Source organism: Chinchilla lanigera, unplaced genomic scaffold, assembly GCF_000276665.1.
Source record: "Chinchilla lanigera isolate Chin_1 unplaced genomic scaffold, ChiLan1.0 scaffold00040, whole genome shotgun sequence".
Classification (NCBI taxonomy): Eukaryota; Metazoa; Chordata; class Mammalia; order Rodentia; family Chinchillidae; genus Chinchilla; species Chinchilla lanigera.
Genome location: NW_004955441.1, coordinates 4,765,931 through 4,781,291, shown reverse-complemented (window position 1 = coordinate 4,781,291; position 15,361 = coordinate 4,765,931). Strand labels below are relative to the sequence as shown.

General features: G+C 40.7%; 1 protein-coding gene across 2 annotated transcripts in view; it reads left to right on the top strand.

The window, feature by feature from the left end:
* Nucleotides 1-55: 55 nt before the first annotated feature.
* Nucleotides 56-15,361, top strand: part of Strn (striatin, calmodulin binding protein) — a 99,037-nt gene continuing 83,731 nt past the window's right edge. The window contains exon 1 of one of the 2 annotated variants that reach the window (XM_005390861.2): nucleotides 56-451. In XM_005390861.2, the coding sequence (XP_005390918.1) occupies nucleotides 218-451 (234 nt within the window). In that variant the 5' untranslated portion in view covers nucleotides 56-217. The remainder of the gene's footprint in view (nucleotides 452-15,361) is intronic. The other variant, XM_005390862.2, reaches the window with a different exon arrangement.

Sequence of the window (15,361 nt, the reverse complement as noted above, 5' to 3'; positions counted from 1 at the left end):
CGACTACACTTCCCAGCAAGCCTCGGGCGGCCGCGCGCCGCACTTGACCCACTTCCCGGCCCGTCACGGGCTGGGCCGGCCCCCGCGCCCAGGCAGCCGCTCTCTGCTGACTGGGGTGTGGGCGGGGAGCGGCGGAGGGAGGAGGAGGCGCTGCTGGCCGCCGCCGTTGCCTCCTCTGCTGGGCGCCCAGGCAGCTCCCTGGGTTTCTGAGGCCGCCATGGACGAGCAGGCGGGCCCCGGCGTCTTCTTCAGCAACAACCACCCGGGCGCCGGCGCTGCTAAGGGGCTCGGGCCTCTGGCGGAGGCTGCCGCGGCCGGCGACGGGGCGGCCACGGCGGGGGCGGCCCGAGCCCAGTACAGCCTCCCGGGGATCCTGCACTTCCTGCAGCACGAGTGGGCTCGCTTCGAGGTGGAGAGAGCCCAGTGGGAGGTGGAGCGGGCGGAGCTGCAGGTAAAGACCCTCCCGGCCTGGCCCTGTGCATCCCGCCTCCTCGCCCCTTCCGCCCCGCCCCGGACACGCTCCCCTCCCCCGCCCGCGCGTCCGTGCCCTGGGCGCATCTCCGCCGCGCTCGCCTCTGGCTTCGGCGGACCCCACTTCTTCCGCCCGGGTCGCCCTGCCACTCCGCAGGCGTTGCTTACCCGTCCGCGCCTTTTCGTCTGCCGCTTCCCACCCGACTCCCAGTCTCGAGGCAACTCTCTCGCCATGCAGCGTCTGGGGGCGTCCCTTTAAGTTAACTAATTGAGATGACAGTAGTTTTGAGAGACGCGGAGCAAACCATCCTGTCCTAGCGCGTCCCATTCTCGGTGAGGGACGTTCCCCGCAAGGGGCGCGGGCTGTGGGCTCCGCTGTCTGCACGGAAGGCGATCCAAGAAGACAGCACAAGTTGTGTCAGTGAGGCCCAGCCTTTTGGCGAGGAGCTGACCCTGGGCCAAGAGTCATTAGAAATATCAGCTCCCTTTTTGTCTATGTAAATAGTTCGGCTCCACCCTTTCCCACTCTCCCCTTCACTTCCTCCCAGTTTCTTTTAGATTCTTGGGTTTTGAATGAAGGACCTCGAACATCACAGTCTGGTGGTGGCTCAGAGATAGTTACAGTTCTCAAATCTAAAACTTAACCAAGAGTTCATTTTTATATTCGGTGTTTCGTGAGATTTGATAGATACTTGTAAATGAACTGAAGGGGCTTCAGTGACAGTTACCTTCCCTTGCATAAATTGCCAGATAAAGTATGTCCAGAGAGGAGCTATCGTGGGCCTTGGACAGAACGAAGGCAAGGTTAATAGGCCATTCTAGGTTGGTTAAGTGGGTTTTCAGTCGGTCAGTGGGGTTGTTCTTAAAACTTACACACTAACTTCTGGAGGAATTTAAAAGAACTGTGAGTGGTTGTGCCTTTCTGTTTTAGGGGATAATCCTGTATGCTTATGAAATTTGAGTTCAGTTTTGGTTTGTGAAGCATTTGAAGTTAAAATGCTACCCACTGTGCCAGGCTTTTTTGGTAACATCTATTTTCTTTGGCACTCAGAAAAAGAAATCTGTTCAGTAGAGTCACGTGCTGAAACAGACTGGTTTGGTGGAGTGAAAGTGGCCGTGGAAAGAGCACACGGGCAAGGTTGTAGCAGACGGGGTTCTACTTCTGTGATCTTGAGGAAATCCTTTACCCTCTGTGCTTCAGCTTCATCATTAATATACTAGTCGTGTGCTTCTAGGTGGAGCGATTAACAAAACTGACAAAGGTCTGTCCTCATTGGGTTTATGTTTTAGTGGGAAGGCAAACAGTCAACAAATGTAGCTATATAATGGCCTATGGTAGTAACTGCTGTGAGGGAAAATGTCAGGGTACTGGACCAGAGTATGATAAGGACAACTGTTTTGCTTTGTTTTGCTTTTCTTTGCTCTGTTTGAGACAGGACCTCAGCTATATGTAGCTCTGTCTGGTCTGGAATGCACAAAGATCCTCCTGCCTCAGCGTCCGGAGCCCTAGGATTGCAGGCCTGTGCTGCCAGGCCCAGCAAGGACAACTCTTGGATGGGGTGGTCAGAGAGGGCTTGGGAGAGTGATGGATGAGCAGTTGCATGAAGTCAGGGAGTGACCCATAGTTTTAATGATTCCTTGTGAGTGTGTATTTCTAGTTACGTTTACATTCTTCGGCACCTTTTTCATTCCTGTGCCTTAATAGTTTACTTGCTATTTCTAAGTTTTCTCAGAATGAACTGATCAAGTCTATATAGTACCTAACAAATTTATGTCCTTAAAACCTTCATCTTTGTAAATGAGCTTGGGGGTTTTCGGCTTCAAGGAAGTGTTTAAGGCAAGGTTTTTTTTTTTTTTTTTTTTTTAAACTTTAATGTTCTACAGTTCTGGAAATGCTTTTTTGTATGTAGGTGCTTAAATTACAATTTTGTTTCCAGTTTAGGGAAAGTAAAATTTTAGCTCACTAATTTGGTCAAAAATAAGAAAACAATACCTACCTTCCTACTTCATGAAGGAATTTGAGAATTTTTAATCCACTGTATCCCTGTGCATCCAGTTCCCTGATGCTTAAACGTTTACATTTACCAATAAGTGATGTCAGTATTCAACTTTTTACACTCATATTTGAAGCTTCAGGTTTCCCATTGGTGCTCATCATAGTAAGGACACTACTGTGTCTTTGGTTTGCAATAAAGTTAAATTAAGCTTCCATGGAGAAACTTAAAAGCTGTGCTGTCTTGTCTTTTTCTGCAGTACTAAGCATCAAACTCACCCAGTGGTGTTCTGCCACTGAGCTGCATCCTACACACCCCTCTCCCCTTAAGACAGGGCTTTAGTAAATTGTTCAGGCTGGCGTTGAACTCGAGATCCTCCTGCCTCCACCTCCATAGTAGCTAGGATTACAGGCTTTCATCACCGCACTCAGCTGTGCTATGTTTTCTGAACATAATAAGTATTGTGTATTTTTTTTGACGGGTGGGGCGGATTTACAATAATCTGTAGTCTTTGTCCTCATATATTAGCACAATCAGAAAATTTTAAAAATAATGTCTTTACATCATAACATAATTACATTGGCATCTTTCCCTTAATTTTTCTTTCACTATTGGGATTTTTCTAGAAAAACAATGGGAGGTAAGAGTTGAATGAATTGGATGAAATATGGATCAGTTGGTGCCCTCCTTTGTAATTTCTAAATATCTGAGTCATTAACACCAGAGTCAACAAAGATACCTACCTTTAAGATTTAGTTGATTTGTCCCTTGAGGAACCTGTCAGTCCTGCTCTTTCAAGTTGTCAGGGAGGAGTTGTGAAAGGCAATCCAAACCCTCATGTACCTGGCATGCCTTTACCACTTCCTTCCTCCTTCATATTTTGGGAGTAAGGAAATGGTTACATTGTACCAAAAACTTCTTTATTGTTTATGTACTTTGCCCATTTCAGTTAATAGACTGTGTTTTTGCTTTTGACACCCTACCCGCCAAAAGAATAAGTAATTTATGGGGAGAAAAAGAGATCAAGATGTTACTGAGTCATGAAAGAATTGGAGAAGGAATACTAATAATGTTTGAGAATATTTTCTGTATATAAGACTTCGTACCAGAGACCCCATAAAAACATATACCCTTATTGATATGATAGAATATAAATAACATGCAGAAGAACCAGAGTGTTTCTCATTTAGGGGGGTGGGAGGTGTTGATTCTTTAGAATAGCACCAGAGAACAGTTAGAGAATAGAGAGGAGGAAAGAACTTTTATGAGGTAATACAAACATAAGGCTCAGTATTTAAAAATTACTGGCTTTTGGAAAAGCAAGCAAATAAATAAAAAACAAACTAAAAATTAAGGGCCTTAGATTTGGTTGGGGAATGCATTTGTGTGGAGTGGGGAGGTTTTGATATTTACATGAAAATGCTAGAATTGTATGAAAAAGTTGATAAGCTTAAGTAGGGTAGGGCAGTGCTGTATGCTGGAATACTTATGAATCTGGGTTTTGGCATTAGTGATATATATTTTCATTGAGCAGATAGTTTTTAAGCGCCTACCTCATGCCAAATTCTGTTCTAGAATAGGCACTACTGAAGACACAGAGTGATCAAAACAGATCTTATTCTGATGAAACAGTGTTAAGTAAATATCTGCAATTTTGGAAGGTAATAAATGTCTTGATAGGGTGAGGGGGATATGGAGTACCTGAAGGAGAAACAAAGGTACCTTTTGAGCCATAACCTGAAAAGGTGGTACCATGAGTGTTTTGGGCAGAGGGAATGGCCAGTGGAAGGGAGATGCTTGGGATATTGGAGGAGTAACAAGAAGGCAAGTATAATGAATAATGGAAGAGAATGGAAGAAATGATGTCTGACTGAGATACTGAGTTGTGCTCAGTGTAAAGACAGGATTTTTTTTTTTTTAACCTCAGCAAGGTGGGCAGCCCTTGGAATGCTTTGAGCAGAGAGCACAGGAGGAACACCACCTGTTCTGCCTTAGAAGAAACCCTTTGGCAGGTGGAAGGATTCAGAATAGAGCTGGAAGGAAGAAGCAGGAAGACAAGTTACAGGTTTTTAAAATTAATTCAGGCTGGAGATAATCAAGGGTAGTAGTGATAAGGTATGTGAATATATATTTTGATACATCCTCAAAATATAATGCGTTCTGAACACAGTTTGAAGGTAGAACCAAGAAGATGTGCTAAGGGATAAAATGTGAGGTTTGAGAGAAGGGGAACCAAAAGAAATTCAAATGTATTTTGACTGAGTAGTTTCATAAGACTGTTACAATTTACTGAGCATTTAAAAAAAATAAGCACTTAAGATAACTGTTTTTGTTACTGTATCTCTTTTTGTGATACTGGGGTTTGAACTTAGACCTTGGACACAGTAGGCACACACTCCTACTCCTGAGCTACACCCTGGTCTGCTTAGTACTGTACTGTATGGCAAAAGGCAACATGGCATAGACCTGGGTTTAAATTCTCCCTCTAGAGTTTACTATTGTATTTCATGCCTATAATATATATTTGCCAAAATTATGAGCCCCCAGAGCCTTAATTTCTTCATATGTAAAGTGAGAATTACAAATTACTTTGTGAGAATTAAATGAGTTAAAGTACCGAACAGAGTCCTGGTGCATAGGACCAGGTGCTGAATAAATAAATGATAGCAAATACTTGATGCTAAATTTGTACTTTCATGTATTTTCTCATCCCTAGAGAAAAGCGTAATTTCAGTCACGAATGTTTTTAGAGTGTGTGAGTGCCATCCTGGGACTGCACAAGCCAACAGTGCTCTTCATCTGACTCTGGCACTATGGACAATAGGAAGGGATAGTGGCCTTCAATGTCTGTCTAAAAACATGGATTATATATTTTGAATGTACGTACTTTAATAACCTACTAGCTATCTCTACTTTGAAATTCATGTTAGTTTTTTTGAATATAGTTAACTTTGCATTGTATCTTAGCAAATTACACACATTTATCAACCACTATAAAACAGGTCCTGCCAGTCATGGTGGCATACATCTGTAATCCCAGCACTTGGGAGGCTGAGGCAGGAGGATCACCACAAGGTTGAGGCCAACCTGAACTACATAGGAAGCCCGTGTCTCGAAACACCAAAAATAAGATAAAAGAGAACAATCCCAGCATTCTGGAGGTTGTGGTAGGAGGATCACCAAGAGTTTGAGACCAACCTGGGCTACATAGGGAGTTCCAGGCAAGCCTGGACTGCAGAGCAAGACTCTGTCTCAAAAACAAAACAAGTCGGGTGTGGTGGTGCACTCCTGTAATCCCAGTACTTGGAAGGCTGAGGCAGGAGGATCGTGGCAAGTTGGAGACCAGCCTGGGCTACAAAGTGTGCTCAAGGCCAGTCTGAACTGTATAGCAAGACCTTGTCTCAAAAGGCCAAAACAAAACAAAACAAAACGTGGTCCTCAGTTTTATTTGGTCTTAAAAACAACTTTAAATTTGGAGTAGGTAAACCCCATTTTGGTATGTTATAGTTTTGTGAGCAGGTTCATTTTTCTTTCTATTCATATCCTTGATACTTTAATAATCTTTATATTTTTGAATGGTTACAGAAGTTTTAACTTTTTTAAAGCATATCCTGTTACCTGTCATTTCAGTGTTTCTCATTCTCTGCTGAAATCTTAGAATATCTTAGAATGATTTGGGGGAATTTTTAAAGATACCTATTCCTTAGACCAATTAAAATAAAATTTTAGGATTAGAGCTCCTGGGAATAGTACTGTTTTTAGCTACCCTGTAGTTCTTCAGTGCCGTCAAGATTGAGAAACAGTGTTTTAGTTGTTTTTTTACAGACATAGTGTATACTTTATAAGTTTGACAGTTTTAAAACACTTATGTTGGTATTCCATATATGGATGGCTTTTTTTTTTTTTCTAGAATTCGGGATATAATTTCAGTTATATTTCCATTGTTCTTTCTGATGATAGCTAGCACTTTATTTTTAGGCAGTGGAATATATAATTTGAATCACCTCCCACTGCTTAAAATATGTAATGACAGTATAATCTTTGAGTTGTAATGAACTTTAGAAATAACTGATTTCAGCCTTCTTGCATAGGTAAAGTGAGGCCAAACAGAAGTTAATGACCAAGAAATGAAATAGGTTTTGTATAAGCTCTGCTACTTAAATCTCTAAATAGCTTTACAGTTTTTTTTTTTTTTTTCTAATCTTTGCAGGTATATTATTGTCTTCTTTTTCTGTGAGTGTGCATGCACGTGCAGGACTTCATTTACTAAGCAGCACTGCAGCTCTTTATCTCCTTTGATCCTTCGGCCTTCTGAGGTAATCAGAGCCACCCCAATGCTTAGAGTTTTTTATATCAGACATATGGCAGGCATGGTGGCACATCTGTAATCCGAGCACTCAGGAGGCTGAGGCAGGAGGATCATTGAGAGTTCAAGGCCAGCGTGGGCTGAGTTCAAGCCATCTACACTACATAGCGAGACTGTGTCTCAAAAAATAAACTATGAAACAGAGATTTTACCTCTTCCTACCTTATTTTACTGGTTGCATTCACATTTTCTTTGTTTTAAATGTTTTCTAGTTACATTGGTTTTTTTCAAAGTATAGATTTCTTTTTATTTTTTTGGAATTTTGTTAGTTTTCTTAAATCTGTGAGTTAGTAGCTCAGTTCTGTGGAATTCTCAGTTATAATCTCTTTACATAGGTCCTCTTACGTTTTCTTCTTCTTTTGGGTCACTGATCATAATGTATCTTAGGCCTTCTCCATTTTCTGCTGTATATTTTTCATCTTTCTTTTTTTAAATTTCTCTATGCTTTGTTTTGGGTAATTTATTTTGACATCTTTCTTTCCATTAGTTCTTTCATCTGTTAAGTTTTGTCAGATATCCAGTGAATTTTTAGTTTCAGTTATTGTTGACGTTCACTTTGGTTCCTTTTAGAAACTGCTTGGTCTTTTATTTTAAAGAGTGTCCTGTCCTCTGCAGATATTTTCGTGATCTTTTATTCTTAAAACCTAGTAACTGGTTACTTTATAGTTGGCATCTGCAGTTCCTATATTTGAGGTCTTAGGAGGTGTGGTCTCTTGTTTCTGCTGGTTCTTGTTCATGACTTGTTCTTTATATTCTTGGTTTATCCTTGTGTGCTGGTCACTGTCCTTGGAAAAGCATAAGACTAATTTGAGTTTTCAAATAGAGGTGTTATAGGGTAGTTTTTTTAGACATGGCTTACCAGTCAAAAGTATTCCAGGTCCTTCTTGCCTCAAACAAAGAATTGGATGAGACAAGCCAAAAACATTGCCAAAAGTTTATTTGAAAATTGTGGGGGGAATGAGTATGGAGGAAACCAGCTCTGTAGACCCATCTTGGCCCAAACAAAGAGGAAAAAAAGGGTAAAAGCAAAACTAAAAGGATATGCAACATCTGAGTAATGCGGCATAGGCTGTTGTTGGAACTCATGCAGCATGGTGGCTCCAGGTGGCATCCAATCCACTTTTATGCCGTCCATATCTCGCAGGAGCTGGAGAGAAGTTCTCCACACAGGATCCTGGTGTTCTCCCCAGGATTTTGTGATTGATAGATCCAGCTCATTTTCCCCAGCCAGCTTTGCGTCACTCTGTCTCACATTTGCTTCTGTTAGATGTCTGGAGGGACAACTAGTTCAAAACAACCTTAAAGCAAATTTATTGCTAAAGATTTTTAGACCACTTACCCTCAACCAGTGTTCATTCTCTCTTTCTCAACATTAGCAAAGTTTTATTAAATCAGGAAAAGAAAGAGGTTCAGCAGAGCAAGTTTGGGCCAACCAAAAGTAGGAAAAGAAGTATACCCTACCGCATGAGAGCAGGCCATCCATGCGAGAGAACATAGTGGCCACTTTTCTTATCTTTATTTTTTTGTTTTTTTCCGCGGTACCAGGAATCAAACTAACGACCTTTTGCTTGCCAGGCAGGCGCTGTGCCACTGAGCTAAATCCCCAGCCCCCGAGGCCAGTATACTTTTTCTATCTTTGCCTAAGTTTGGCCTCTTAGTGTCTTAGCTAAGTGTAACGTTTATCAATTCTTAGACTCTATACTCTTGGTAATTGGGTGTTTTATTTTTGCCGCTTAGGCACTACAGGGCCATCCAAAGTAAACTTCAAATATATTCTGATTGGCTTATACCATAAGGACAAAGTAGGATTTTTCCCCCTACCTCTCTGGGTTCTTACTTTCCTTTTAATATTTTAATTTTTCTTTTTGTTTCTTTTGAGACAGGGTCTCACTGTGTAGGTCAGGCTGGCCTTGAACCCATTTTGTAGCCCAGCCTGGCCTCAAGCTCCCAACAATCCTCCTGCCTCAGCCTTCCTAGTACTGGAATTACAGACATGAACCACAGCACCTGACTCCCTTTAATTTTTGGCCAGGTGATTTCCATGCTACCTTGTTAGTTTTTAAGATTGTAAGAATACTTTGTCCACAACTTTTAGCTGTTTTTAGTAGATTTGCCCTAGGGCACTATTACTAGAAATTGAATTATTTGATGTTACTTTGAAAATCTAACAACCAAAAATGGACCTATTAATTATCTGAGAAAAATAACACTGACAGCACTTCTTTATCAAGAGATGGTCCTTTTCAGTCCTAAACTTTATTTCGTATCTACATTTTAAAAATTGCAATAATAGGCAGGACCTACAGTTTTTCTCCAGAATCTTGCTAATTTAGGCAAAATTTAAAATGAATAACCCCTTTACATACACTGCAGGGTTTTTTATTGTTGCGGGGGGCGGGGGGGGGCCTAAGTCAGGATCTCACTATGTGGTTTAGGCTGGCTTTGAATTCATTACCATATTTCCCTCAAAATAAGACTGGGTCTTATTTTTTTTTTTTTTTGGTTTTTCTCTGGTACCGGGAACCGAACTCATGACGTTGCGGATGCCAGGCAGGCGCTTTTGCCGCTGAGCTAAATCCCCAGCCCCAAGACTGGGTCTTATATTAATTTTTACTCAAAAGATGCAGTAGAGTTTATTTTCAGGGAATGTTTTATTTTTTTCATATACCGTAATCTACATTTCTTCATGTATAAAAGTCTACATTTATTGAAATACAGTTAATGTCATCTTCTGGAACATTGTCGTAACTCCCAAACCCCAAATGTCTGCCTGACTTACAGTGATCTTCCTGCCTCAGCCTCCTGAAGGACTGGGATTACAGGCATGTACCACCACACCCAGTTTCCTGCCTGAATTTTTTCCAACTCTTTCCTGTGGAATACTGGCCCCACTCTTTCTTGTCCAGCAATAAAGCTTTCCTTAAGTGAACACTTTTTGTCCCTGTAGCCTGCTGCTAGTGCTTTGGCATCACAGCCTTTGGTGATGTTACACCGTGAGTTCTTCACCCAAGTCAGAGCCTCTTCCAGGCTGTGCTTCAGTTTCCTTTAAATCAAGACTTAGTGAAGACTTAGAGACAGGAGTGGCCACAAAAATGGTGACAGTTAAGAATGATGGTCTACACAAAACAACAAAAAATTACAGGCACCATAAGTGAGAAAATGTTTCTTTGTTTCACATGAGGGCACTAAGTATGCCCATTACAACACATGACATAATGAATTAGGAAGATTCATATTAGACACAACCATGTTTGGGTTTTTTGTTGTTGTTTTTGTCTTTTTGAGACAGGGTCTTACTGTGCAGTTCAGGCTGGCCTTGAGCTAACTTTGTAGCCCAGGCTGGTCTCCAACTTGCCACGATCCTCCTGCCTCAGCCTCCAAAGTTCTGGGATTATAGGCGTGCACCACCATGCCTGGCACTATGCAGTTTTTAAGAGGTGTTTGAATGTGCAGATAATCTGGACACATTTCTCTTTGCCAGACTATGTTTACTTGATGTCAGTTAATACTCTTTTGATTTGTAGGTGTTGTTAATGGTGTCCAGGTTTCATTTCTGGGCCACTGAAAATAAAATTGCCCTTGAGATCTTTGGAATTTCTTGCCTGAGTGGCCAATTTGACTAAACCATCTGTTGACCATCATAATTTGGCAGTGGAAGGTATGGGCCTCAGAGTCAGACAGCTTTATCACTTCTGCTTTATAACGTTTTAGGTCCATTTTTAATTTGTTAAAATAAAGTGATAATATACTGACCAAGCAAGGTAATTGTAAGCTTTAAAGAAAAAGATCAAGTATGTAAAATTTGAGGCACTTACTGGGTGTCTAATCAGTGGTTTGCTGTTGTTTGTTGATATTTCCTTAGACAAAATGCACTAGATCATATTATTTATTTAAATCATGTTTTAGAAGCCAAAAACTAGTTTAATTGACCCATTTGGCTCAGTGGCTGCTATATTCTCTTGGTAAGTAATGGTTTAAGGGTAATAGATTGCATTGGAATTAGAGGTCAGGCTACTGGTAACTAGTAAGAGGTGATAGTTTGTAAGCATAGTAATAGAGGAAGATTTGGAGTTCAGGGAGAAACTTGAGGTAATAGAGAAATTGGGGAAGGGGTAGAAGAGGGAATCTGGGCTGGAAGAACTGAGGCAGACAGGAGGAAGAAACTACACATAGTAACCTATGTTTAACTCTTAAAGGATGGTGCTTTTTCTTTTTTAAATTTCAGCACTTGCCTCATATCTCATAATTTTCTGTTCACTTCATTAGGCTAAGGATATTTTGCCTCTGGAGAGACCTTAGAATTTAAGTAATTTCCTCACTTGTTTTAACAGGTAGAGTCAGCGAGCTGAAGGGTCTTGTCCCTGAGATCACTCTGAGTTATGGTAGACTTAGTTTAAAACTGAGGAATCTTAATACCCAGGCGAGGGCCTTGTTCTTTAGACTTTGTTGTCTCCATATTGTAACTGCTTTTGACCTAAAGGGTAAACGACTAAGTAAATGATGATATTTAGATAATTATGTATGTTTAATTTTTTTATGTTGATCTGTGGGGGTGGGGGGATTAACTCCCAACTTGTTAGATATCGATGTGCTGAGCTTGTGGTTACCATCAAGGAATGAAGTCGCAAACCAAAGGAGGTTAGGAGTTCTATGGGAAATGCAAAGAGTAGCTCATTTCCAGGAGTGCCCCAAGTGGATGGCCTCTCAGTCCAGAGTTATTTATAGATAAGCAGAGCACTGGAGCTGGTTGCTTGTTTAGTGGTTGCCCAGCACAGGTGCCCCTGTGGCTTTAAAATGACCAGCTGGAACTCAAGCTCTCCCACCCAGTTCTTTAGCATGCAGGGTTTAAAGGAAACAGATTTTAGAGAAAAGCTGGGTTATTTTGCATTTTAAGTTCCTTAGAACTCAAGAGCTCTCAGTAGGGAGTGGCTTCACCTCCCTTTATTAGGGAAGGGGCTGCATTCCATGTTGCCTGAGGAAGTTTATCCTGGGTCTGAGGGCCTAGTTCACTATTCTTATTTTAATTCTTAACAATATGGCTGGTCATCCAGCTGTGTCTCAGGCTCTTCTCCTAGCTAGCTCTCTTATTCATAAGCTAACTAAACTATTCTTTACAGATCAACTATCCTTTGAGTAGCTGTTATAATTGAAATTCTTCTTAGGATTTATTTAAAGCTTGTTTTAGCTGGTCATGGTGATGCATGCCTATAATCTCAGCACTCTGAGAGCCTGAGGCAGGAGGATCTCAATTTCAAAACCAGCCTCGACAATTCAGCAAGACCTTGTTGATATAGGCCCAGCCTGCTAGATATTGGTACGAGTTTGTGTTCCCTAAAATTGAAGAATGAATTTTAGGAACAATGGAGGTTAAGAGCAGAATATATTTATTGGGGAAAAGAAAGCTTCTGTCAGAGAGACAGACGGGGACCCTAGTGGGTTGCCAAGAAACCTGCCTTTTCTAGGGATTTTTATAGAGCAAATCTATGAGGTAAGGCGGGTCCAGGGTGGGAAACATAGGAACTTCTTAGGTGCCCATGAGGTGGGATAAAACTATGGTCAGCCAATAAGATTACAAGTATAATTGTTCAGGTAAAATTGATTAAATTGGGATCAAATGAGGAAGCCAGTCATGTAGCAAGCGGGCATGAATACAGAGCAGGGGCTGTTTCTGTAGAGGGTTGGATTAGTGACTCTTTTTGGCTTTTTCTAGGTGATTGCTACCTATACAGAATATCAGTTCCTGGTGTCCTTCCGTAGGGAGGTATGTGGGTGCATTTGTTTAATCTTCTGTCTTGAGGTCTGGCCCACAGTGGAAGGGCCTGTCTCCCACAGCTGCAAGGTATCTTGTCTTCTATATGCTCCTTTGAAGGCCTAGCCTATAATATTTTTCAAACTCAGCTGCCTAACACACTGTCTCAAAAAAATGCAAAAGGCTAGGGATGCAGCTCAGCGTGAAGGCCCTGGGTTTAACCTACAATATTGCAAAAAACCAAGCGCACACACACACACACAAACCTAAAAGGTGGATATACATTACATTGTTAGTAGAACTTATCTACAAATAAGTTTTTGAGGACTGGAGAAAGGAGTACTTTCTACTTTGTATATTTCTGTGTCATGTACTTTGTATCTTTCTGTTTTTGTGTATACATGTGTTATTTTAACAATTAAATAAAACACTTCTTTAAAACGCACGATTTTGGCAATTTTTAAAAGTAAAACCCAAATTTAGCTCTGAATTTTGAAAAGGGATTACAACTCTTTCCTTTTTAAGAAAAATTGATGGCTTCTTTTCAACTTTTCCTTACAGTATGGTACTTGCTGACTGTTGATCCCATGCAGGTATTTATCCTTACGGGGAGTTTTGTACCTGCTTTGGGATGTATTCCCAAGCAACCAGACTTCAGGAAGATCCAACCTCTTAAGAATTTCACACCACATTTGCAAATTTGGATCTTTTCATACTCTGTGGATAGTAACAAACTGTGTATATAAACATGGTTTGTGGGGACTGGGGATTTAGCTCAGCGGCACAGCACCTGCCTGGCAAGCGCAAGGTTGTGAGTTCAATTCCTGGTACCGGAAGAAAAACAAAAACAAAAAATAAAACAAAAAAACATGGTTTGTTTATTGAGCTATACATCAAATCTTGTGTAGTGCTTTGGATACTAGGTTTTTCTTAGCCTATCTGTTTTACATATGCTGCTTTAGCACAGAATAAATGTCAACTGTATTTACTCTTATGCAGAAAGTTATTAGAGAACTTGATCATTCTCTTTGGCAGACTTAATCCTTTTTAATCATTGTTATACAAATATCTTTATCTGAGCAAGATGATAGAATATTAGAAAATACTGGTAGGGAAGGAGAACTTATTGTAAAGTTGGCTAGAAAAAGTATGGCAGAAGTAATGAAGAGTAGGTGCTTTGTTTTATAGGTAAATTAGGGAGGAAAGTAAGGGAATAGGAACCCTGGAATTAAGGTGAGCTTTGGGAAGCTTGGAAGAGGTATTCGGGGTGTGGCAAATAGGTTCTTGGCATAACTATGCTATAGAGATCCTTTCCGAGGAAAGCCCAGGGGGAATGTTTACTGATCACGCAGGTTCCATTAGCACTCATTTATATGCAACAGAAATTGGATCTGGTACCAGTATCTCTACTTAGGAGAAATAAACTAGATGTCAAATTCCACAAGGGTGATACTAGTTTCACCTGATGGAAAATTACAGCTCAGTGTAGGACTTGTGCTTAGTTGTTTGTTTTGTTTTGTTATGTTTACACTTCCTAAATGGCAAGGTTAAGTGGTGAGCCAAAGAGTGTAAAGTATAGGCACAGCCCAAACCTGCTCCTGAGGAATGTGGATTCCTACAAAGCTGAGAGGAAGAAACGGAGGAGCCTGGGGATCTGGGTCAGCATAGTTAATGAACTTGAAAGAGTAGAGTCATTCAGGGAAAAAGGTATTCATAATTATCCTAGTACTTTGTTTTCTCTTCCCTTTGTTCTTTACCTTACAAAACATTAATAGTTTTATTTATTAAGCATTTACCATGTGCCGGGTACAGTGCTAAGCACTTTACGTATAGTCTATTTTAATCTTTGTAAAACTATATGCAATAGGTATTAATTTTTCCTTACTAAATAGATAAAGTAGTTCAGAAAGGATAATTTGTTTTTATTCTTGGCTCTTAACAGCATAGAAAGGAGGAGCTTTTTAAATAGCATCAGAAACTAGACACATTCTATAGTTACTTATCTGAAAGGTCTGTACCTTGTGTTTAGAGTTAATAGCCATTGAGGGTTGGGTTCAGCAGTTCACAGTTTGTTCTTACCTCTCCCCTAAACTTTCAAAGCACCAAGCCAAAGGATGGTGTTTACATCCATGACCATGAGAATAGGATAAATAATTTGTTGTAGAAAAAGGTTTAATTGCTGGGCGTGGTGGTACACGCCTGTAACCCCAGCACTTGGAGCTGAGGCAGGAGGATTGTTGCGAGTTTGAGACCAACCTGAGCTACAAAGTGAGCTGGAGGCCAGCCTGAACTGGATAGTGAGACCCTGTCTCAAAAAGACCAAAAAAAAAAAAAAAAAAAAGAAAAAAGAAAAAGGTTGAATTGTGGATCTGAATATAGTGGTAGAAGGAAATATTTTGTCATTTTACGTTTTCTCTTATATGTGTGGGTCAGTGTGCAGAGCTGGAATGTTTTCCTTCCTCTTATTTGCCTGCTTAATTCTAATCATCTTTTGAGATTCAGTTTACTTTCTCTGGAAAACCTGACTTCCAGACACAAGGAAGCTTCCTGCTCCCCTGACAGCTTGATTATGTATATAAAGGAGAAGCATTGTTATCCAACACTTTCTAGACTGATCTAGGTTGATCTTTTAATCAGAAAAAATGGTTAAAATGATACTATAAATAACGTATTTTAACTTAAAAATATGCGTGTGTAGTCATTTGCCAGTGTAAGAACAAGTTCACCCACTCTTCACCTTTTTTATGAACACTGATTAGAGTTCTGTGTTATCATTCTTTT